General features: G+C 23.1%; 2 protein-coding genes and 1 non-coding gene across 7 annotated transcripts in view; all 3 read left to right on the top strand.

Moving 5' to 3' along the window:
* Positions 1 to 68, top strand: part of LOC112591492 — a 148-nt gene extending 80 nt beyond the window's left edge. Inside the window, exon 1 of the small nuclear RNA XR_003114508.1 lies at positions 1 to 68. This exon is cut by the window's left edge and continues 80 nt beyond it. This is a non-coding gene — a small nuclear RNA (U2 spliceosomal RNA).
* A 5303-nt stretch (positions 69 to 5371) lies between these two features.
* LOC112591464 lies at positions 5372 to 16031 on the top strand. 3 transcript variants are annotated; one of them, XM_025335299.1, is made up of 14 exons: positions 5372 to 5438; positions 5529 to 5713; positions 8695 to 8885; positions 9167 to 9250; positions 9663 to 9752; positions 10303 to 10395; positions 10973 to 11062; positions 11425 to 11607; positions 12169 to 12420; positions 12574 to 12798; positions 14032 to 14265; positions 14520 to 14624; positions 15591 to 15787; positions 15947 to 16031. In XM_025335299.1, exons 2-14 carry the CDS (start codon positions 5620 to 5622, stop codon positions 15966 to 15968), a joined length of 1860 nt encoding a protein of 619 aa, XP_025191084.1. In that variant the 5' UTR covers positions 5372 to 5438; positions 5529 to 5619; the 3' UTR covers positions 15969 to 16031. The 3 variants fall into 3 exon arrangements, with proteins under 3 accessions (XP_025191084.1, XP_025191085.1, XP_025191086.1); XM_025335300.1 differs by having other exon boundaries at positions 5376 to 5413; XM_025335301.1 differs by lacking the exon at positions 12169 to 12420 and having other exon boundaries at positions 5380 to 5438.
* Positions 16032 to 20751: 4720 nt separating this feature from the next.
* On the top strand, positions 20752 to 24933 carry LOC112591458 (neuronal membrane glycoprotein M6-a). 3 transcript variants are annotated; one of them, XM_025335292.1, is made up of 7 exons: positions 20752 to 20954; positions 22063 to 22190; positions 22564 to 22723; positions 23333 to 23492; positions 23563 to 23713; positions 23812 to 23960; positions 24644 to 24769. In XM_025335292.1, the coding sequence occupies exons 2-7, from the start codon at positions 22079 to 22081 to the stop codon at positions 24767 to 24769; spliced, it is 858 nt and encodes a 285-aa protein (XP_025191077.1). In that variant the 5' UTR covers positions 20752 to 20954; positions 22063 to 22078. The 3 variants fall into 3 exon arrangements, with proteins under 3 accessions (XP_025191077.1, XP_025191073.1, XP_025191074.1); XM_025335288.1 differs by having other exon boundaries at positions 22038 to 22190; XM_025335289.1 differs by lacking the exon at positions 20752 to 20954 and having other exon boundaries at positions 22049 to 22190; positions 24644 to 24933.
* The last annotated feature ends 1946 nt before the right edge of the window (positions 24934 to 26879 follow it).

Below are 26879 nucleotides of genomic sequence, written 5' to 3'. Positions count from 1 at the left end.
GGGGCTTGCTCCTGCTCCACCGCGGGTTGACCCGGTATTGCAGTACCACCGGGAACGGCCCACATATAAAATCGATCATAATTACAAGTTATTAAATAGTACTTTATCTATTCTAAATTAATTAGTTAAAATGGTAATTTAGAATATCGGAATTTTAGATTTAAAAATTTATCAGATTCTAGAAATTTTGACATTTTATTACCAGATTTTACTTTTTACATTTCATTAGATTTTTATGTATGACCAATATAAAATTCTAGTACTCATAATTAGAAATAATGTGTTTACTTCTGAAGTATAATAAAAATAAAATTAATGCCTTATTCTGTGCACCGCTTGTTGGTTAAAATGTTAGTATATAAATAAATAGACAATTTTTTCTAAGACGTTCATTTACAATTAATATTCAATATTTAAGCTGAACCATTAACTCCATCATCATCATTGTTGTAATTTAACATAATATTATGTAATTCGTGTTCCACAAGTACAAATGAATAAAGCTGTGAATTTGTAGAAAAGTGAATTTTTTTTTGGTAATTATGAATGTACCATTTTTTAATTTATAGGTCATAATATATTTCTAGTATTTTTAATTAAATGCAGCCAATTAGTATTTTTGAAAACCTAATAATTTTTTAAAATGTTTCAGGTGAATAGTATAATAAAAAATTGAAATTAAATCAAAATGTTTAATATTTTTTGTTATTAAATAAACATATATATTTATACATGTAAAATATAATGTACTAATGTATATTATCGTATAATATTAATATAATTATAAAAATTAAATTAAAAACCATTTAAAGTATATTTTAAACTATGATTTTTGTCATTTTATTTGCATTATCAGTGCATATTTTAATACATTTTTGACATTTTTAATGCATTTTTTAAGGTTTTTTAGTGCATTAAATTCACAGCCCTACGAATGAAACATATTATTGATAAGTCATTGCGTGATTTTGTTTAATAAATGTCAGATTCTGATGCAAGACGTATTTTAAATTATAACATTTTCTAAAAATATGATTACGATAGTCACAGTTTTTATGTTGCGTGTAACGTGTGTTTATGTAAAGCAACGGGCGTTACCGCCTGCCCAAACACACACACACACGTTCATGACTCCTTCACTATGACTACGCGTACTACTGTGTCTATATGTTTTTTAGTTTTTGTCATATTAGGTAATACTTAAATAGTCGGCTCGCTATATTATGGGTTAGAATACGTAGATATTAATGATATTATAGAATAGTTACACAGAGCATCAAGAATTTTGAACATTTATAGTAAAATCGCGCGCATAAACAAATTGTAAAATTTTGTGTGATATTGATTAATTTAAATTTTTTTGTGGGAAATTTTGGCACGTGTTACAGTTAAAATATTATGATGAAAATATGACTATGAAACAGTGTGTGAATTGAGGAAGGGAGACTATAAACATTGTGTGCGTGCAAAAAATATAAAATATTTTCTTTGATCATTTTGAAACTACCTAAAAAGTTAAATTAATTGAAATACAAATAATTTAAAAAAACTGTATTTAAATATTTTTATTGATTTTATGATTACTGTAAATTATTGTTGACTCTTTTTATTAAAAAGATAATATGACTTTTTCCTGCTTCTAATAGAATATGGAATAACGCTACGAATCTAACCTATCCATCTTTGTTATATCATTCAGTAAAGTTAATCAAAATATTCGCAAAATAATAAAAATTAATTTTATTTTTGTTTTCATACCTATAGAAAATATAGTTTTTACTGCCAGCTTTTTCATTAGAAAAAAATATTTTTACGTTTAATTATAGTTTCCATGTAAAAATTTTGTTTGTGTGATTTATTATTTACGGTTTTTGTTGATTTTGAATAAAATACAATAGTGACATACACATAAGCGTGCACAGACCAGAATTTTGACCACAATATTATTGGGCCCTTTTCTAAACTAGTCATGAACATTTGACAAATTATCATGTATAAATAAATATTAGGTACTTACAATGTTCCTTTTATAAGTAGGCTAATGGTTAATCTCTTTTCAATTCAATAATAATAAATGGTTTATAATGGCAGAGAAAAATAATTAAGATATTTTAATTTTTTTTTCATTTTGTATTTAATAGTATTTATGTAACTAGTTATACATTTTTTTGGATTCAGTGGCGGACTTAAATAAAAAGGCCTGGGACGCAGAAACATTTTATAAAAAAAAAAAAAAACAATGTGCTTTTATTTATTACACTAAATATTTAAATACAAAAATTAGAAGCATTTTCAGTCTTTAAAAAGTAAGCCTGTGTAAATTTAATTTTTTTTGTAATAGTTATATTTTCATTTTTTGAAAAAAAATCAAATAGTTAATAATTATATTTAAAATGTATAATTTTTAAAAATTAAATAATTTTGTAAATGCTGTAGACCATTTTGAATTTATAAATTACACTTTCTGTGTCAGGAAAATAATAGAAGTAGATAAATAACATAATCACATAATAACAAATTTTCTAAAATAACATACCTACCAAATATTTTGTATAGCTTTTGATTAAATATTCATGTAAATTTATGAGTCAATCAGAACTTATATTATTAAATTGTTAAGCTTAAATTAAGTCACTCACCAAAGACGACTGTATTATTTTTGGAAAATATATTATATCCCATGAGATCAATAATTTTTTTTTTTTTTGACACAATAGAGTTTAGCCTTATTTATTCAGTTTTAATTGACTCATAAATTTAGATTATTATGAAACCAACAGCTACATTAAGTTTGTTGTATTGAACAATTTCAAATTTTTAGTAGTGATTAGTGTTTATATTTAAGTTCAGAGATTATGTATATGTGTGACCGATAAAATTTAATAATTATATTGATAATACATATTATATCATATTTTGTACATCAAAATCTAAAATAAAACAACACATTTTGTATGAAAAATTGCTAAATGAAATTTAAAAAATATATATAATTATTAATCAATATAATTTTATAAATAAAAAATAACTTAAATTTTGGACAAATTTTTCAACACACAACTTATAGAAGTTACGCAAACTGAACAGACAACTGGTATCTAACTTTTTAGTTTTTACTATATTAATTTTATAAACACTTTATATAGTGATGATATTTTGTTCACAATACTAGAACAGTATTCATAATTTGTTAAGTTAACTAACCTATCTCATGGTTGATATTCATTACGCACATCTTAGATATTAATATTTACCAAATTAAAAGTAACATGTCAAGGAAAATATTTATAAAAAGCATACACAAAGACATAGGTTATTGCTAAATTATGATTGATTCATATAATCAACTTTAACAATAAATCAGCAACAAAGGCTTAATTAAAATTATTAAACACAATTAAATAACAATATATAATATGTTCCTTGAAATGTAATATATTCTGATTTTAGCTTAATGATTTTCGATAATTTAATGATAATATTAATATTATTATTTTTTAACACGTTTAATGCCACGGCTCGTTTGTCGTGCCGTAATCGTGTCGCCGCCGACTCGCCGCAACGAATTTCCGTCTCGTCGACTACGTGTCGACATCGACCACGGCGCACTGCTATAAGTGCTTTACTATTATTTTTATAAATATACCATATGCATACATTCGAATACAACAAGTTACTAATAAAGTAATAAGTAATCTTGTCTAATCTTAACTTATACATATATGTTTTTATAATTTATAAATAATAATAATATATTATTTAATAAATAAGTTTAATTTTATATTGTCACGCGTTGGTGCATATATTCATGTATATTATTGTAGAAACTAAATATATTTCTTTATAATTTATAAATAATATTTTTATTAAAACTTCTAGATTTAATCTAATTAAATTTATTAGACAATAATATGCGGTATAAATATATTATTATTCTACTAATGATAATAAAATCAGCCAGTCTCTACATTCCGGGAAAAATTGAAATAACAGATATATTTTTAGACCAAACATAAAACCAAATACACCATTCAATTAGTAATGTAATCAGTAATCAAAATAAAATTAATCATAAAAATAATTAATACTTACAATTGTTTTGCATTAGGAACCATAGGTACAACTATTTTTATTTTTAAACGTTAAACATTCAGCCTTAAGCTAATATAACAATAACATTTTGAAGCAAATAAATAAATCTATGGTACGATTATATTATAATATTAAGCGTATAAATTAATTTTAAAATATAATTTAAAAACAAAAATAATTTATTGCTAAGAATTGTAAAAGTTTAAAACCGATTTAAATTATTTATCTTAAATGAAAATGTAAAACAATGGGTGTAGCCTTCAAATTAGAATTTTATTACAAATTACTAATTAGATAATATTAAATACACTAAACTTTGGAAGAAATATGATAGTGTAAGATTTCTGATAATCGAATTCATATACTATGATTAATATTTTTAACAGACAAAATTATACAAAAATAAGACATTGTTGAGTTACAGTTAACATTTGAATAATTGATAAATGATAATTTAAAAATACAAATTAGAAGATATTTTGATTTATTTAAATCATTCAAATATTTAATCAGTTTCGACAAATTATGTAGGTACTTAACAATTTATTTTACATATCAAAAGTGTAGCTTTATATGTTTGCTCCGTGAAATGGCATCATCAATAAATGGAGCCATGTGCAAATCCCCTTTTAGTATTTGATACGACGTGTCATATTATAGAGATAATTAATTGACGTCTGATGAAAATATATTTACAATGTACATTGCTCATAGAAGTACACACAAAAGATACGACACTCCACGGTACAATTACTACAATTTTATTATTATGGACTACGAGCTCGTTCTTAACGGTCACTGATCGGCGGTCAGCCCTATGGTAGGCGGGTGACGGGTGCGCAAACTTGAATCAAATCTAAATGTTAACTGTGTTGTATTGTTGTCGAATGTTGATATCATGCGTTTAAGCAATTTTATTTTTAAACGCTAACAAGTCGATGTACATTACTACTACTACTACTACAGTAAACTCCATTGAGTATTTTATACACACAAACGCAACTACATAATCTATCGGAAAATTATATTGTTTTCGTTAGCAACTTAGGTTATTTAGCTGATTATAATGATGCAGAACGCGTGCTTTTGCGTTTTTAACTTCTGTAGACATAGCTTTTCAAGTGTCAGTATTAACTATTAAAGAAGTACAATAATTTTACTAATTTATAAGTATAACATGTGTATAGGTGAACTTTAAGTAGGCGGTCCGTGTTTGTTAATTACATAATATATTATTGAACGATGAATGTTACTTATTTAATTATATAGTTTGAGTGTGGTTATTACGGTGTTTTTTAAATAATAAATATTGTCATTAATCGTGAGTATTCTAATACTAATACTAGGTACTTAAATAACCTATTGTATACGTAATTATTTAATAACGATTTACGTTTTTAATCGTTAATTTTTGTTATTCTTTAATTATGTTTTAGTACATTTTCTATTATATTCGTACGCTTAAATAGTGTATTGGAGATTGAAATTAATACGTGTTTAAGTGTCATTATTATAACATTGCCCGCGATGTCAAATTTAATTGAAATTGATGAGATAATTTTTAATTTAAAAGCCACCATCACATCAAATAAAGGTGGTGTGCAATTGAATTGCATTGAATGTAAGTATTATATATTAAAGATATAATTAGTATTATAGTAGGTGTCTATACTTATTCAAGAGTGTACATCATTTCAGCCTAATAATTAAATAGTTAACTCTGTTTTAATTGCATTGAATGAAATATCAGTTTGAATTATAAGTGTTCTAAAAATCTTGTGATAAAATAATATAATATTATGTTAAAAAATATTCAGGACATAATTTAAATTTTATATATATATATATTTTGAATCTATTAATAATGATTTTTTATTCATTAAACCCAATATAATTAATAACTAATAACAAATAAACTATGGTTTAAAAAAACATTTTTTTACAAAAAGAAAATGTGTAATTGCCTAAACCAGTATTTCTAGTGTTCAATAAAAAAGAATAGTAGAGTCTATTTTTTACAAAAATATTACAATATCCAATGGTATTGATGTTGATAATAATTCAATAAAATTTCAGAAAAGAGTAGAAGTAATATTTTTAATATTCAATATAAGTAATGGGTTTAATACCTCATTCATCTACAAAGACTATGAGGTTTGATATCATAAAATTTGGTTTATTATATTATACCCACTGATAGTTAAAAAGATAGAAAAAAGTTTAACAAATTTAAAAAAGTGATTTTCAAGTCATATCATAATATACACATATATTGGCTATTTTTTACAATATTGATAATTATAAACAGGTAAATCTATGGTAGAAGATGGGGAAAATGTTTTTCATTATATTATAAATAAAATATTATTATGTCTATAATAGAAATATATTTATATACATGTTGTTACCTATTATATTTTACATTTTTGTCATAGTATTCATTAAACTAAGTATACATTTTTATTAAGTCAATGCTAATTTTTTTTAATTTTTAATTAAAAAACAGAAGGAATCTTATTTTTCATTTTCAAACTTTAAGTGATAATGTTAAAGATAAAATTAATAATTTTATAAATTTTAAACTTTAAATGCTTATAAAGGAATATTTTAGCTATGTATTTTGGATATGACGACATACAAAACTCTTATAAATTTTCAAGTCAATTTATTCAAAAATAAAAATTTTATCATAATTTTAAATAGGTAGGTAGCACAAAAATGTACAAAATATTAAAAAAAATATATTATGCCTAAAAAATAATAAAATAAATATTTGATAACCTTTTAAAGGCTCTCTCCAAAGTTATTATTTCAAAATTACAAAAATGGATTTTATATATTTGGTTTTGTGTCAAAATTCTGCTTTTTACAATATTTACTTCCAAAGTATCTAGTTACAATTTTCTATCCTTAATATTGAAAATTAGTGCATTTTTAATACATTAAATGCCAACATTAGTTTGTTACCTTATGCTAGATTCCACAGTGATATTGAAAAAAAAAAAAAATTAAACCTTTTCATCATCACAAAAATGGCAGAAACTAAAATCTAATTATACTCATTTATTAAATAATATATATTGTGAATAGTTGTATCAAATTTGGCCATACACTATTAGCCGAGTATTCTATAACACTAAAAATACATATATCATTCATCGGATACACTTTGACATCAGCCAAGCACGTAAATATTTAGTGTCGAAGGGTATCTGATGTTGGCATTGAACATGTTATTGGATAAAAGTGATATCAGATATTAAAACATTGAAACCAATAAATTTATTGCTCTACTCAGAGTTTAAAATGTGTACATTTACAATGTACCTATACATTTCTTATGGCTTTTTATAAATGTTATATAGGAACTAGTTCTTATTAGTTACTCTTATTAATAAATAGAGCCTAGATTTATATACTAAAAAAAATCTATGAATAAAATTATGAAAAAATAAAAATATGACTACATATAATATACTATTTATATCACAACTATTGGACAATCTGAATAAATGTATAAAACAATTAGAATAACATTATTTTTATGAGATTGTGTTTAAAAATTAATCTATTTAATATTAAATTATTATGTAACAAGTACCAGCATGAGGTACAGTCGAACTTGTTAACTCGAAGTTGAAGGGCCCAGAAAAAATTTCGAGTTATCTAAGAATTTGAGTTATCAAAATTAAAAATGTTTAAAACAGTACAATATATTAATTCCTTTATATTTATTATAAATAAAGTAATGTAATAAAAATTATTTACTGTGTATTTATATATGAATTATGTATATGTAATTTTAAAGATGTGTGTATCTATGTATAAATAAAAATGAGGTTAGAAAATTATTTTAAAAATGTATTTATTTTTGTTTGAGTTTTGCTGTTGATCATAGCATTTGTAATGAATCGTTTTAAACCATTTATCGGTTACGATAACACTAATGAGTAATGACTTTATTTTTGATATTAAAACACATATATAGGTACACGAGGGAAATATCACAATTTTATAATATTAATAAAACTCAAAACTTCTAGTTATCCACAAAAATATTTGAGTTAAACAAGATTTTTTACATTTTTTAAATAGGAAATTCTAGGGACCGGAAAATAAGTCGGAGGTATCTATAATTTCTAGATAACTCAAGTTCAACTGTATTAAAAATTTATGTCAGGTTTTCGAATTGAAAACCTAAATAATATTTTCAAAGCATACTTTTTTATTTGGATAAACTTCTTTTGACATTATTTAATACAAAGAATTGTACAGACAAAAATAGTGTCTTATATTACTATAAAAAAATTAAATAACTGGTCTATCAAATGATTATCATAAATTAAATGCAAATTTAACTACATTTTGACTATTTTAATGAATATTGTAGAAAATGTGTTTATGTAATTATCTAGAAATATGTATTTTTATTCAATTATGGAAAATAAAAAGTCTATCATGAAATATCAACTTAAATAATTTTAAGTAAGCTGTACAGAAATATGCATTTGCAATAAGCTATAATAACAATTCATCTTCACCTACCTATATATTAAATTTTTATAAACAATAATATTTAAAAATGATTTCTTTTGATTTCAGCTGATTACTATAATTTAATTGGTGAACCTATACCATATAAAAATTTAGGATTCAACTCTATAGTAGATTTTCTTGAGTCTTTCAAAGAAGTGTTCAAAATAAAAAATAAAGGATTTAATAAATTTGTATATGTTATAAGTGGTGGAAAGACTCAACACTTAGAAAAAATGATAAGCAAACAAAAAACTAAGGTAGTACAAAAATCAATTTATTATATTCTTTGTTTATAGGAATATCTAAAATCCTTTTGAAAATAATGGTTCTATCAAATGTGAATTTCTGAATATTTTAATTCTTTATTGTTAGTCATTGTTATCCTACTATTTATTTTAATTTCAAATCCTAATTCAAACAGTAAAATAGTACATAAATCAGTCAAACATTTCAAAATATATAATAGATTTATTTTACTATATATATTTTGTCATTAATAATTTTGTAAGTAATCTTTATCTTTACTCATTTATTTTAGTCTAAACGTAAATACAAATCAAAGTCGCAGAGTGTGGTATCAAATAAGAAGTTAAATACCAGTAACACCTACAATAATTCCATGGTTAGTTTATCAAATATTAGTTGTTATTTTTTTTTTTAAATATCTTTATATTTTTATTTTTATATTTTATTGTGTGTTTTATGATATTTAAATGCAGAGCTCAATTAATAATACAAATTATAATTAAAAAGCATTTGTATAAATATTCATGTCTATAATACAAATTTCTATTACTTACTAATTTATATGAGTAAATATTTTAATGAAATACTTACTGTAATATTTTTATTTATTTAAAATTCATTGTAGTTGTTATATGAATAGCTTATACTTAATTAATTGTTAGTTTAAATTATAGTACTTATACTTATTGTTATTTAATTAAAAAATATATGTAACTTTATTTATGATTTTTTTAATTTTTAGTGTCTATGTTATTAATTATTTGAAATATGTTTATGATTATTTTTAGAATTATAGATTGAGAAAAAAAAAACCACCAGTTGATAATTCTATATATCCTACGAACAAAAATAACTCTAGATCGTCAAAAATAAATGATGTATGTATAATTAATCATAACTTATAATTATTTCTTAAGTATAAAATAAATTACATTCATTAGGTTACTGAAAAAGGGGTTAAATCTTGTCACATTAAAATCTATTGATTAGCAGAGTAGTTAGTATCTATATTAAATATATTAATCATAAGCTGATCTTCATAAAACTTTTTTAATGGCTAAAGGTTAATTTTTTTTTTAGCATATGCTTAATTATTTATGTAATATACTAATATTTTAATTATAGTTTAAAATACTACAATAATCACAGTTCAAGATAATAAACTATGTATAAACAGAAAATCTATGATACCAATATAATTTAAAAGAACTGATGACCAGATTATACTTTTTGTTTAAACAATAATTATTGGATTATTAAATGAAACCGTTATTTAATCTACTTTTTTTTACTGTTTTGTGGTAACAAAACAAAAGTATTTTTTTAGGCTCCAGACTTGCATACTTATTTTTACAACTCTTGACATAAAATTTATGAACATAAAAGATGTAATTTTTTAACTTCAAATTTATTGTTTATTTATTTTAGGAAAATAAACTATTCAAAAAAAGAGATGAACCAAGAGTATTTGCTCAAGATCGATTAAAAAAATATGAGAAAAAAAATATTAATCAAATTGAGGTTAGTATATTACAATTTTTTTTTATAAAACACAATGTAAGGTACCAATTTATAAATAAGAATTATGATTTCATATACATGTCCAGCATTCAGTTAAAAGTTAAATAGTATAAATAATTTAAGATTTTGATATTTAGAATTATGTTTTGTTTAAAAATTTTATTGGACAATAACACAAATAAATATATTATTGTCATTAATATCAAGTTTAAAATTTCATATACAAATTATTTTATTAACAATAATTGTACACTTTATGCATTGTACTTAATGTTTTGGCTACAGATTTATTTTTAACTACTTTAATATCTGCCCACTTAGGTTTCTGCCAATTTATCATCATCAATATCAATTGCTAATCATACATTTTGACCTGTATTTCTTAAATTTGGTATTTACAGTATATTTTATACTATTTATGGTGATGATGAATTAAAAGCTTGTTTAACCTATAAAAGACATATTTTGTTAAAGGGACATGTATAAATATACAAAATAGGGATCCTGGTATACTTAGTAAACTCACATATATACCCTCCGATATTAATATAATTATTTATAAATAATTTTTTTTTAGAATAAAGAATTAAAAAATGAGGTTACGTCAGAAGATTCAGTTTTAGAACTGTCAAAAATATTCACAAAACAATGCAATATTCGTGATACGGTAAATTAATAAATATTAATTAGCTAACTTAAATTTATATACTTGATGAACTAGATTTTATGTTTTGTTTTAATTTATCACATAGTAAAATTCTATTTTAATATTTGTTAATATAAGTTATTATTTTATTAATAATATTTTTTTTTTTATTGGTTTGTGCTTGAAATTATTATACAAGCTACTACAAAAAGATTTACGTATTAAAATAAATTGATTAATTTAGTAACAAAAGATTTATACTTCATAAATAGGCAAAACAGATGATATCAAGTTTAATTTAAGTTAATTAAAATAAATCACTAATTTTATATAAGATGTACAATTTTTAAATCTTAATTGAATTGTTCATCATGTTTATTAAGGTATTTACTAAGGCATGTAATATACCAATACAATCCAAACAACTGCCTGAATATTACAATGAGCATATTAATTTGAAAATTAATCAGTATACATTTGAAAGTAAATGCAAGAAAATTGTAACTGTGACTGCTGTGTTTAGTCCTTCAAGTATTTGTGTGGTATTGGAAGATTATAATATTAATGTAAGTAGATTTACAAATTAGTTTTATTTAGTACTAAAAATTATATATCTTTCTATTATGTAAGTTTACAAACTGTGTACGTTCTATGTTCTCTAGGTAACCTAACTATTTACTAATAACAACAAATTTGATTCCTAATTTAAAAAGTTTATTCTTATTATTTTTTTTCTATACCAAGTGTTTATTTATAATTTTTAATATTACTGTATGCATATTTTAATACCTGTAGAGAGCAATAATAGATAAACTTCTGGATATTTATAATGTGAAATATTTAATAGTTCTAATTATAATAATTGTTTCTGAACTTATTGAACACTGTATCATAACGAATTTGCATTCGGTGTATTTTATGTTAATAAGAATGAGAAAACATACGGGTATAATGTCCTCTTAAAAAGATTCGAATCCATTTAAATCTTTACTTTAATTATTAAAATACATATATGAAAAATTTGGAACATAATTATTATTTATAATAGGAATTTTGACCTTCTAGCTTTTATTTATTAATAATTAAAACAATGTTATAATACTACACCATTATTTGTTATTATTCAGAGCAATTTATTAGGAATGCAAATAGAATTTAACAAAATGGAAACAGGTATTCAAACTCAATTAAATACTATTCCAGTTACTGGTTGTTATTATGCACTATATCATCAGCAAAAATGGCATCGAGTTGTTGTTGAAAGTATTTATTTAGATAACTCAGTTAAATGCTTTCTTATAGACATTGGAAAATCAATAATTGTTAATCGACATCAAATTTATTATCTGGATCCAAAATTTGTTCAGATTTGTAGTCGGGTAGTTAAATATTATGTTACTATAAATTATAATATTATATAGAATGTTGCCCGATGAACTGACAATTGCAATAACTTTTGTTCTATTGAAAATATGACTTACTATTATTTAAATACCTACTAATATCTAATTTTTAATTTTAATGATTTTTAGGCAATGAAAGCCATATTAAATAAGTTGAAACTATTTGATGAATTTCCATTCATTAAAGAAATTGTAATTGAAAAACTATTAGAAACCAAGTGTATTCTTATTCCAAACAGTGTCATTACAGATCCACCTACTGTAACATTATATGATTTGGAAACTAGGATGAATATAAATGACATAATAATCAATAGCTTTTATAAAAAAGTAACACCAGAGATTAATTTTGGAGTAAGTTTTTATTATTTGCAAATATAGTTTTTTGTATGATTTTTTTAATAACCTGAGAGTAAAATTTTTGTAATTTCATTACTAAAATTATACAGGATAATATTCTTGAAGTTTAATAATTATTATTAGGGAAAGCTCATCATATAAAATTATCAGACAGCATGTACAAGTCAAGCATAAAACTATACATAAGTCTTATTAATAAATACATCAATGAAATTAAAAAACTTATATTTGATAAAAATTAAATTAAATTATTAATCAAAATAAATGTACACAACTATCTTCTGTCGGAATTCAAATAAAATATAATTTTGAAATTAGCTAACTATTTTATATCTCTTATTAGTCGAAACAGCAAACAAAGCTCAAAAAAAATAAAAAAAATATTAGTTAGTCATCTACAGATTAATTATAAGAGGTTAAATCATGAGTACCTAATAACCAGAAAATAATCAGATGTACAATCTGTGGTGTTGGCCTTATGGTTAAACATAATAAATTAATACCACCAATACAGGAACAACTAAAAAAAAAAACACATACTACTCAATGTATATAATGCATTGAGCCCCTATAATATCTTGTATAATCAATATGATTATGATGAAATATTTAAGAACATAATTATATCTATTATATATATATTTATGTAAATTAAAAACTTAATTATTTTTTAATATGTAACTATTGTATAATTATAAACCTCTCAACCATGTCCATATACAAAATAATAACTTGTGTAGTTGATATTTTTTTAAGTTAAATAAAAAAATATTTTTGAAGGTTTGACATCAGTATTTTATTTTATTATTACTTAACTTAACAAATGAAAAAAAATATTGTAAAATTAAATGAATGTAAAATTATTTTGAGACAATATTTAGACAAACCAATATGCCATACTTTTAAAAATATTATTTTCTACAATTAAGTAATTTAACTTTTAAAATTACTCATAAACCAAAAAAAAAAAAAAATAAATAAATATTTTGTGGTAATGCATTTTATCCATATGTCTTAACGCCATTACATAAATTTAAAGATATATTTACCTAAGTAATACAGCACATATTAATATTAATTTGTGCATCTTTTTTCTTCATTAAAGTCTCTGTAAGTCTGTGTTTTAATATCAGTGAAATCACAGAACTTTTAAATATAAAAGACAAATATGTTAGTGTACTAAAATCATTTTCCTAAATATAATTGTATTTTTTATTATTTACCTAGGATGGATACGATTTTGCGGAAGTTAAACTAATATTAGTTGAAAATGGATACTGTTATGTGCAGTTCAATCAAGACTTAATCAAATCTCTGGAAAAAATTTTTTCAACAGATCAATTTTTTGGACCTTATTTGAAAAATGCTAGAGATATTGATTATAAAAATATATATTTAGCTTACTATGGACAAAACATTAAGGGTAGAGTTAAAGTGGAGTATTTCACTTCTAATTATCAGGTAATTAATAATTATAACAATTTTATTTTTATTAATTTAGTACATAAGGTTAGATCTTTAATTTATTATTAGTTTGATACTGTCTGGTTGATTATTTTCAGTTCAAAAATTATTTAACAATTTTTGTATATTATATGTGTTTTTAAATAGAATATCAGTTTTGTAGTATAATAATAATTATACAATAATTTCTAGTTGGAAAAATAAAGCAAATATCTGATAGTTTTAATGTATTTTTCATTTTCAAATTGTAGGTTAAAGTATATTTTATTGACTATGGATGTTTCAAGAATGTTGAAGTAAATACATTAGTTGATTTATCCAGAATTAATACCTATCTTGTTCGAATTCCAAGTCAAGTAAGTTAAATTTGCTTTTAAGAGGTTGGAATAGTATAATAGACCAGTTTTGTCTTTATTTTATAAAAAATAGTCTCAGTTACATAGAAAAATTGTAATGTTAGCTTTGTAAGTAAGTATTAATGTTTGCTGAAACTTAAAGTGTATAATTTCTATATTTAAATTTTAAAGTAAAATTATGAATGATTTTAAATTTTAGTATTTTTCATACTCATCCCTTTGTTGGTAATTCACTCTTCATTAAATCTTACTAAGACATCATTTGCATACTTATTGTCTGTTTTCCTGCACTAAAATATTTTGTACATCATTTGTACATTAACAGAGTAAACTTTAAAAGGGTATAAATATATTGAAAAATACATAGTAAGTACAAGTTGTACATCAGATATTATTTAAACAATTTTTGATTGTAATTGAATTTGAAGATTCAATATAACTCGCATATAATATGTGTATTTATAAAATTAAAATAAACTGATTTGTTCAATTAAAATTTAAATATATTTATATATTTATATATATTGCAATAAAAAACTGTGTATTAATTAGTAGTCTTACTTACAGTCGCCTATACATTTCAGTTGTTAAATCTTTTTATATATTTTTAAACAAAAAATACCTAAACTTACATGATATTTGAAAATTGAAAATTATGAGCTTCAAATGTTAAATTAAAAGAAATTAAGTAAATAATTTGTGCTTTTAGGTACTCAACATTTTTTCAGTTTTATTGTTAAATGTGCCGTTGTCAAATTATGTAAAATATTTTTATATAAATTAAACTGGCAATATGCAAAATATGTATACAATTTAAATCAATTCTATTAAGTTTGATTATCGACATTAGTTGTAAAAGATTATAAATTGATATGCTGTTTAATAATAAATATTATTTATCATTTAAAAATGCAGCTTAAAAATAATTATTATTTTCATTAAAAATCTGCTTATTTTAATTTTTAGGCTTTTAAAGTAGCTTTACATATGTTTCCTCCTGAAGATGTAACTAGTAGAACAGTTGAGGAGTTATTTAGTATTTTAGGGAATAATACCAATGTAAAAATGTATAAACTCAAAAATTTTATGGGACCAATTCCATGTGTTAAATTATGGAATATTGCATATCCTGATACATTTATCAACATTATTTTGTATTTGAGGTTAGTAATACAAATTGTATGATTTGTTTGTAATATGTTAAAACTGTCTATAGTATATTTTACAATTCGCTGAAAAAAATTTAGAATTTGTATTCTACATATTAACAGTTTTTAAATGATATTATTTAAATTGTTTGATGATTTTGTTATGTATTTTAGATTATCCGAGTTGAATCAATGAAGTAGTATTTGATGCAAAGAAGAAATAATTTTGATCTTATTAATAATGTATTTAATATTTATAATAAGCCTAGTAATATATTTCATAATGATTTTGTAAATGAAATAATATTACATATTTAACATTTTTAAATTTAAATGTACATAAAAATAAAAAGAAGAGCAACAAAATATTAGCATTTTTTTTTTTTTTGTGATAAGTTTATATTTTTAAATCTTTTCTTGAATATCTTAAAAATAATAAGAAAATTATACTTGGATTTGTTTTCTAAATGTTAATAATTCAACAGTATATAACAGCATAACATAGCATGGAAAGATGATAGACAGCAATATTTACAAGTTTTGATTTGTATTATTGATTTACATTTTACTTTTTAAGAATGTTAAAATATTAATGAATCAAAAGAAAAGTTGGTATGCTGTTTAGTATGTTAACTGTATAGTGTCATTGAGTAACTTACTGTAATAGATGTGTTAAATTTTATTTCAATGATAAATTAATGTATAATATGATAAAAAATGATTCTCAACAAAGACAGTATCATTTCTAAGGATATTTTATTATATACTTGTTATATTGCTATTAGAATAATTATGGGGATTGAACTAATTTTTGTCAAAAATATGTTAGTAGTTTTACAATATTATTTCTATACTACCACCATAGAATAGTGTGATTACAATGATAATAATTTTATATCTAATATTGATGACACAACACTACAAAATAAATTAGATATTATTTTTCAGTTATTAGAATCTTATCATAACTTATTCATATTTCTTTTTTACATGGTTCACATAAATATTAAATATCACTTAGAATCACAGTCGATCAACTTTCCTGTGCTTGTATTTATTTGTTTACAAAACTGTGTAGTAGTGTATCTATAGTTTATTAATATTAATTAATATTTATAATAAATAGTACCTATACTATTTTTTTTTTTTTTTGTTTTTCATAAATTTTGTATAAAATTATTAGTAATTTATTTTTAGTTATTTAATTTAATAAAAAGAAAGTAGGCAAGTATTACTGCTTTGCTCGAGTGTATCACTTTTATCATTGAGTAATGAGTATATATTATACAATATAATATACTAATTAGCTAATACGATTATGGATGTATTAAATTTAAATTCAATGATATATCATTGTAATCGAAAAATGATTCTTAGCGGAAATTGTCTGTCAATCTATATGTATTATCGTGGTCAACACGTCACACGCAAAGCGATAATAAACACTCAGAAGTCTTCTCATATAGTCGTTTACGCACCTACTTAAATTTCTCATGAAACACATTGTTTTTTTAAATTTAAATTTAATTAATTATGAAATGGCAGATAATTTATTAGTCTTCAAAAATTATAAGTTTTGAAAAGCTAATACAAAATTGAATGACAAAACTCGTTGGAAGTCCATTGAACGTTGCTGTACATAATTATCTATACACAGATTGCACATTTTCACATATTATAATTACATTTTCTTCGAAAGCTAGAGCGTAATACCTAGAAAAAATGGTATATCGTATGTGAGTTGTATCTACAAAAAATTTAATTGATTATCAAGTAGTTCATACAGATTGTAAAAGAAAATTGAAGATGATCTTCGCAGTAGGTACCTCAAAAGTCAAAACATTATTTAATGACATAAAAAACGTATTTGTATTTTATTGTATCACTAATTTGAATTATTGGAGGTAGATTCTATAAGTATATTGTATTATAAATTATAATATATGGACGGTTCCTTTTTTTTCTGTTTTGAACCGACGACGCCGTGGGAACTGCTTGCGCATTGCTTCCGCGACGCCGCCATCGTTTATTAAATATAAAATACAATTTACAATTAATTTTTAACATCATTGTCCCCTAAGAGCGCATATTATAATTTTTAAAATGAATACAAGAAAAATGTTTAAAATCTATTTGGCTTATGGTCCAGTTTTCTTCTGTGTAGCTTTTCGACCCGGCTTCGGTGCGCGCTAGTCTTGAACCTCCCCGTCTTCACTGCCGGCTTCCTAGCCCGCCAGTCACGCCTCTCGTTCTGGCTTCCTTTCTCCGAGTGTTGTTGAGGAAGAAGCCTCGTCTCCTGGTCTCTGGAGCCGCTCGTTCCACGACCCCGCGCGACGTTTGCGTCCCCGACCTCGTCCCCTGCGACGACAGGACGGTGACCAATCGACCTGTGGAAGTCCTACTAAGGCCCTGGGGTAATATATGGACGATACCTTCATGGCTACATTTAAACTTTGTCCTCAGTTTGTACACAAATGTTCACCATTTATGTACTTAAATAGACTAAACAAAAGTCTTGAAACATAATATTTAATATTTACCTACTTAATACTTTCCGTAAAATAATTTGATTAATGAATGAAAAATGAAATGAATAAATAATTAATTTTTGTATGGCAATTCACAATGCCGCCGAAGTTCGGTCTAATATTTCAATAGTGGGTTGTAAATTGTAATAATACGCCATTCGAAATGCCTCAATGGATTAGACGTATTTTTGGATTATTGTTTTTGGACAAATATAAGAGTGTTTTGTAAATAATATTTTATGTTAGACTAACAGACTGCCAGAGTCAGATCAAAAAAAAAAAATACGATTACTTCATTGATAATTTCATAAATGAGAGAACTTATTTCTACTGTGTTTACAATATGTGCAAGTCAGTGGTCTCAAAGTGTTATAATTTATTGGTGGGCATATGAAGTTATTTTATAGTTATTAGAAAGGTGCGTAAAGAGCAGTGTAGACCGCTCACCAAATACTTGTACAATATACAGTCATTCCTTGTATAATGGTTATCACCACTTTAATAACAAATGTAGGTTTTCGTGCTGTGTATTATTATTATACCGTTTAGTAGTTGGATAATAATTATTATTATTGAAATTTATTATAAATTTATATTATTTCGGCAATTGCGATTAAAAGTTATCTACCTACATCAAAATAGTTATTTTCCGTTCAATCGAAATTCGGTTTTTGGTCATTGTTGTTGCTTAAAATTTAGTACCGTAACCTGTTTATTAGTTTTATCCTTGATGCTAACCAGACAAAAAAAGAAAAAAATACATATAATACAATTATTCTACTATGTCTATAGTCTATGCGCTTATGATATGAATATGAATTGACATCTTTATTATTTCACATACATATAGAATGTAGTGGATGACGCAGACATCTGTGGTTCAAAAGCACTTTTAATATCATTTTTAAACTATTACATTAAGAATTAGGTAATCTATTTATCTTCGTTTCGACGTAGGTACTTCATTTTTTTGTCATTTTTACTGGTTCGTATTGTGTGTATACTATTTATTTTGTATTATGCATTCCTTATTTCCCTTAATTCAGTTTCGTTGATCACAATTGGGTTTATATTTAAATCAATTGTATCCATTAAATCTATAAGAGTAAATTCTTATTAATTTTATATATTTTTCTCTATCAAAATCCTACGAATACTGATTAGTCTATATTTTTAATTTTTATTGTTGTTTAATTCAACTTAAATTCCAATTTTCTCAGTTTCTTTACTTTAACTTATTACAATTTCCTTATTTCCAAGCATGCCAGGTTTAAAATTTTTATCTTCATGATCTTTATCGATTAAACTATATATATTTATATTCATTTAATCACATTTTATACAAATTAATCTCAAAATTATAGTATAACCAAGATATTTATTTTTAATTTAGTATTCATATCGATTCATTTTAAATATATTTTATAAATTTTCCAAGTTATGTATTCATTTATAATATATATTACACCGAAGTTTAATATGAAATATGAATTTATAAATTATAATATATAATAATTAGTATACGATAAACCCTATAATTATAATTTATATTATAACATACAGTGGCGGCTCGCGAGTGCTGGTGGAGGAGATGCGACTTTAAATATTAAATTGTCAAATAAAATATAATAAAAATAATTAAATGATGTAGGTAATATTATATGTAATGTCACGGACAACGTTGCCGGTTGTTCAAAACTTGTATGACTGAAGTTGATATGTACACGCATGTACTATGCATACGATTATAATTTATGAGCATTCGTTTATTTTAATATACAGGTATAATAATATAATATAATATTAATATGATTAAAAATAATAATCTAATAATTAACATGTCAATAGTGATTAGCAACCGACGACGAGCGTACGCCGGACACACAGTTAATTTTAAATATAAATTATTTGTTATTTATATAAGTTATAACAATATACCTATAACAAATATAATAATAATATTTTACTGTTTGAACAACGCTACCGGTCGTCTCGGCACTGTTAGTATGTGTATGCGTACTAAGTAGTGCGTACCCATAATATGCTCCTGCTTCATGGTATCTGAGAAAAATAAATTTAATGTTGCACACGACAAAATACTACATGGAAATTCAAAAATTGTAGTTTTAATGAAAATTATTTTTTAAAACTATAGAATTAAGAAAATACATTAATTTAGTAAGGGGTGCGATAGTCCCGTCGTCCAAGCCAACGATAATATTATATGTGTTGACAATGTTGACATTAGGCACTATTAATTCACATTTATTAGGTAGGTATAAACAGTCAGTCCTCCTCATCGAGAATATTTGTTTCAGCAATAAATTTACCTCCAAGCCTCCAACAGATCGACAACACAATAACATCAAAATGTCGACTTTCACATTGATGATCTCCGCCCACTGACTCAGCTCATCATTCATCGTTTTTTTTTTTGTCTTAACAAAATAAAATTTGATAACAGTGAATAGTAAAAAGTCAAATTAACTAAATCTATTTTATTGTTTATTTTATTAACGTTATTATTTATTTAATACTTTTGTATCTCTTGCACTGATTCAATTTTTTAGTTTAGTTTTAATTGCATTTCAAATTGTTCTATATTAAACGATTGAATCTTTGTTCGGCAATAGTTATGATGAGTTTTGATTGACGTAAGTATAAATTATAATACCGTAAATTAGTTGAATAAGAATACGGAATAATATTATAATTTTGAATTCAAATAAATTTCTAGTAAACAAAATCAATGCTTAATCTGTTTCTAATTAAAAATCGATTAGAAAATGAGATAGGTTTTTGTTATAATCAATTATTAAGGAACAAAATATATAACTACAACTGTTTAAATTTTGTGGACATCAATAATTGTTTCTTAGTATCTACCTAATTTTTTTTTGTCTTTTACATAACATTTTAAGAATAGTTGCGCAGCTATAAAAATTAGAGTTCTAGCGTTTCTTGCAATGAAGGTACTGTAATTAAGTTTTTTTTAGTTTTTTAGGCTTATCCTTGTAAACCAAATTTTCAGGTAAATTAAAAGGGTTTTATCATATTTTGTTTTTATTATGTCAGATAAATATGCATATTTTCAAATTAAAAAAAAAAATATATAAAATCTAAGTGATAAGTTTTAATTTATCATGAATCTAATATATGTATTTACATTTTATATACTGCTATTAACTTATTCATTTGTATTTATAAATAATGTTAATTGAATTATGACTGGTCATTTATCAATAGTACCTTCAAATACCAGGAATTTTAACAAATAAGAAAAGGGTGATAGTGGTAACTGCTCTGCTGTAAAGGAGTCTAGTGTACCTCATCATTGAGTAGGTCACTTTAATAGATGATAAATATGATTACTGCATAAGATAAAACAATGCAAAAGGAAAAAGATTCTTAGTGGAGACATCTATGTTATTTATTAAGTATTTATATACTTAATATTATATATTTATATTTATATTAATTATTATCATAATTTATTTTATTTTTTGGAATATGGTATAAGCTAAAAATAATCTAAATATTTTGAAAATTTCATTACATAATTATTTACGTTTTGTAATTATCAATTATAGAAGTATAATGAATTTTCAGTACCTATAAATTATGTGTTTTTATTGTGATATGTTTTATTAATAAATCAAAAATATTTTTTTCTCCAAAATACTCATATTAAGATTAAATTGTTTTTATAAATTCATTGTTCTTAATAATTGTTTTAGTATATTAAACTATGAATAAGTACAGTTTCCAGAGACCTGAAATGGAGATGCCTTTGCAAAATTCACACTATAACCCTTCTAGGGAAACTCTTGGACGCTATTCTGAGTATTCATTACATTCTAGTTACAAGATACGAGCTGGTGATGCAGCATGTAAGTGAATAAAATTATTAAATTTTAATTTTATCGAGTATTTAAAGTTAAAAATTTAAAATACATTTTTAATACTAAGGTGTTATAGTTATAATTGTTATTTTTACTATTATATAAAATATTAATAATTTATAGGTTTATTTTATTTAAACTTATTGTTATCAATATTTTTGTCATGGCACAAAATACTTTCAAGATTTTAAAATATGAGTTTCTATATTCAGTTTATTATTATTATTATTATTAAAACTCATTTAGACAGTTATTAGTAATTATAGAATAGTAAACCTGAAAACCGCATAAATTTTATTATTGGGGTACTTTATTTTAATAATATTATTTTGTGAATTGTATTATATTTATATATTTTTAGCTACCAATTCAGTGGCATGTACAACACGAATACCATATGCTACTTTAATAGCTGCTCTTTTATGTTGTACTGGAATTGGAATATTTTGTTGTACAATGTATCGTGGTGTAACACTCAGTGCATTAGTGTTAGATCAAGTGTTTCATCTCTATATTGGCTGGTATATTTTTTTGTTATTTTTAAATATATTAGGGCTTGGGACTTATTAATAAAAATTAAAAATGTGCATATGTAAATATATGCAAAAAAAATTTCAAATACTCATTATAATATTATTCAATTTTATTGTTTATAACATTTTTTGTAATATTTTTACAAAAGTTTTAATATAAAAAAATATCTAAAAATTATTTTTTTACACTTTTATTATAAAAATAATTAATATTTTATTCAATTATTTCTGTTCGTTAATATTTAGTATGAGATACAACGAAAAAATTGATTTTAAAATTATGGAAAATGGTGTTGGAATATTTTTTTGATTTATAATCAAAATGTGTATTAATACGTATTATTCCTTAAAATATATAAAATCCCTTAATTTGGTAAAATATTCATTTTTAAATTTAAGCTATATGTTGTCGTATTATTAAGCTAAATTTTGTTAAATCGGACTAGCTTTTAAAAAATATGCAACTTTTAAGTTCCAATCCCTGCTCATTAATGTTAATCTACATAGTGTTAAAAATTATATTAATGATGAATATAAATACAAATAACTTTTAATATAAGTATAATATTTATGATTGTTGTATTTCACATTTTTAAGGCTTGAAACTGTAAAGACCGTTTTAGTTTTGATAGCTGCAGGAATGGGAGCTATAACATTAATGATTATATTTGTCGGATTTCTGGCTACAGGAGCAACACGTCGTCGTGTTTATAAGGCATGGAGAAATAGAGTTGGTGGTCGTATATCTTGTGCGGTTGTAAGTATTTAAATGTAATTAAAAATATTATATTTAATTTTATATTTAATGTAAACAATTTTATTTTTAGTTTATGGGTATTATTTACATACTCCAATTTTTTTGGATTTTTGTATTTGGTTTACTGATTGTTTCAACATTTATATTAACCGTATTTTGGAAAATGTGTGTTAGCACCCAAGTTCAAGATTATCATCAATGCATTGACTTAACACAATTTAGTAAATAAACAACTTCTATTTATCTTTAAATGCCATTTAATCAATAATGTGGTAAATTAAATGATAATAAATAAATAAAATTATATTTTGTATTTTAGTTTTTCTATTTCCACAATCAACTCGTGTTGAATATTTAAAGATATGTGAAGCTCGAGAAATAAAGTTCTTTTGCAGAGATTTTGTTGAAAAATCAGAATTCATGTTTATGATGGCTACTTTTGGTGTAATTTTGATACTAATAAGTCTGGTAAGAATTATTTATTTAAGCTTTGTGAATTTTCTGAAAATATCAAGTGTAAAGACAAAATTTAAGTTTAAATAATTAGATTATACTAGAAAAAATTATGTCATTTAAAATGAATTCAACCAGAAAAATAAGCTTTAATTTTGTATAAAAGTAATATAGAACCAGAATTTATTTTTGTACTGTGTCCTATAAAACTCAAGATATAATATAGTTTTTAATGATAATTTTTAAAATTAATAAATTCATCTATACATTGTTTTTGATAATATTTGAAAATTGATAGGCTAAGTTATACTTTCATAAAAAAATATTTTGTCATGTTATTTGTTTTTTCACACAAACTAATGCATTTATTTGTTATATCACTCTAAACATAAGTGTTTAAGTATAAAACTGATAAATATGTGAAGTAATAAATTACTATAGTGCGTTTCACAACAAATTTCTTTTGTTACTAACGTACCAGATGGCGATTTTTACCCAACCCAGGGGGTTCACAGTTTGAGCTGGTAAATAATGAGCTTGTTTTTTTTTAAAATATGATCAGCAGGAGTTCTGTATTTTTATTTCCGTAGCGAAAATTGCCATTTGACGCATTATTATCGAAGGACATTTGTTGTGAATGCATTATAGTTACAAAGAGATATCATTCATTTTATTAATAATTACATCATACTTTATAGGTTCATTATTTGATGTGTTTATCTGCTAATTATGCTCATATTAGAGATCATGAAAAGTTTGAAGAACTTCAAGAACTGCAACTTTTGCAAGACACTGATTTTGCCACTTCAAAAGAAAGATTTTAGACATTAATTGACTAATTAAAATATTTAATTGCACAACCATTCCACGATTGTTAAACGTGTTCCACTACAGGGTTTCTAATTGTTAACCTATTATCTAATTAATCACTGATAATTAAACACTTTATTATTTAAGCATAAGTTATGTCTCAGATAAAGACAATATTTTAATTTATATTTATTATATAGGATTTTTATTTTATTATTTTCATATAAAATAATATATAATTTTTAGAAGAATATATTTTTAATTACATGATTTTATGGTTTTAATATTATTTTATAATTGAAACTATTTGTTTGAGTATTATTTTAAAATAATAGTTAATTTTGTAAAAATAATAATATTAAAATTTAATTCTTTAAATTTATTTAAAATGTCAACAACCAAAACAATTTATATTCCTGATTTTGTTTCCTATTTTATTTTTAACTGACTAATTTAAGTCTAGTAGCTTTTCTATTTTCTGTTAGAATTTATTTTTTTTATTTTTCCAGTATTTGTAGTTTTTTGTTTACTATAATTTTATAATTTTAATAAGTATAAAAATGTAAAAAAAAAAAAAAATAAAATAAAAATATTTTAATATTAAAAATTTTCTAAATTTAAGAATTTTTTTTTGTTAAACAATTATTTTAATTATGTAAATGGTTGTGCGCTTCAAACATTTTGAAAATTTATAAAATATGTATCCAATAAGTGATGACTAATGTCATATGTTAAAACACATTATTTTATAATACTTTTTTTATAATATATTTAATTAAGTGTAATACATGCATGTATGCATTTTTATTTTTTTGTTTATCATGAAAACATTTTGACAAAAATTATTTGTACATCAATTAATTAAATTTTTCATTTCTTATTTATTAAATATTACATTTACTATTAAGTATAATACTATTTTGTTTTAATTATTATCTTATTCTTATTCAAGAATTAATGTTATCTTAACTTATAACTTATAAAACATATTGTGTTGTACATTTTTCCTTACTTATGTATAATTTTATATTTTGGTATAAATGATTAGACATTATTAGCCATTAAATGATATTCTGAATGATTCATTCATATAGATACTTTTAAAATATGATTTGGCATCTAAAATATTTTATAAGAGTTCTAGATCTTAAACTGGTTTATTTTCTGTATAGTCTCAACTTTTGACTTAAGTATGAATAATGAGTAGGTGGGTCAATCATATTTCGTTTTTCTCAAAATTAGAATACTATTTGCATGAAGTACGGAAGTATCTACTTATTTTATGTTAACATTTAAAACTCCATAGACCTTATGAAGTCATTACTAAAATTATATTATAGTATTAAATTCTAGCATTATAGAGTTATAAAAGTAGAACATTAAACAATTGTAGGAAAGTTTAATCCAATTTATGGTCGGAAACGCTTTTATTATACTATTTTACCGAGATCTTGCAATAATTGTTCATCTTATACGAATGTCTCTTACATTCTTGTGCAACTATTATAGCTGCAACAAGACTCCTCACACGTATGGTGACATCACTGACATCAACATAATCAAATAAAAAAACATTTAAATATTAATTTGTTACTTCAGTACAATTTGCTTCTTGAGCCTTACCTATATTAATGAATTACATGATATAATATGTATTATATTATAATGATAATGAAGTTTAATAAATGACAGCACGACTATTTCTCATGTCAAGTTGAATTAAAGGATTGGTAATTTCAATAGAATTTTATAGTTTATTGGTAATGTATTTTGATTCTAAAAAAATCTGATTTGACTATTTTGTAAAATACCTCAACAATTTAACTATCAGTTTTAAAATAGAAAAATACATTAAAAAAAACTATCAAAAAATGAATGTATTAATAAAATAAGTTTTTCAAAATTATCATGATGTTAATTAATTAATTTTTTTGTTTACCTTTTGTAATTTATTTACTTTACTTTTTTAAGAGGTTCTTCAAATAACAGAAAAGATTATGGATATTTTGCATGAAAAAACAATTTAATTAACAACAAAAAAAGATATTTTGAAAGTACTTTATAGAATTCAATTATATCATGAAATGTTATCTACTAAACCATTACTCAACCTATAATAACACG

This window comes from Melanaphis sacchari, unplaced genomic scaffold (assembly GCF_002803265.2).
Source record: "Melanaphis sacchari strain LSU unplaced genomic scaffold, SCAv2.0 Contig134_pilon_pilon, whole genome shotgun sequence".
NCBI lineage: Eukaryota > Metazoa > Arthropoda > Insecta > Hemiptera > Aphididae > Melanaphis > Melanaphis sacchari.
The sequence above is the reverse complement of the archived record's forward strand: the minus strand, read 5'-3'. Positions and strand labels throughout refer to the sequence as shown.

Coding starts and splice junctions, on each gene's coding strand:
- LOC112591464 (XM_025335299.1), top strand. CDS start 5,620: ATGTCAAATTTAATTGAAATTGATGAGATAATTTTTAATTTAAAAGCC. Junction 10,396..10,972: donor AAAATATTAATCAAATTGAG/GTTAGTATATTA, acceptor ATTTTTTTTTAG/AATAAAGAATTAAAAAATGA. Junction 11,063..11,424: donor AATGCAATATTCGTGATACG/GTAAATTAATAA, acceptor ATGTTTATTAAG/GTATTTACTAAGGCATGTAA.
- LOC112591458 (XM_025335289.1), top strand. CDS start 22,049: ATGAATAAGTACAGTTTCCAGAGACCTGAAATGGAGATGCCTTTGCAA. Junction 22,191..22,563: donor ACGAGCTGGTGATGCAGCAT/GTAAGTGAATAA, acceptor ATATATTTTTAG/CTACCAATTCAGTGGCATGT. Junction 23,493..23,562: donor GTCGTATATCTTGTGCGGTT/GTAAGTATTTAA, acceptor TTTTATTTTTAG/TTTATGGGTATTATTTACAT.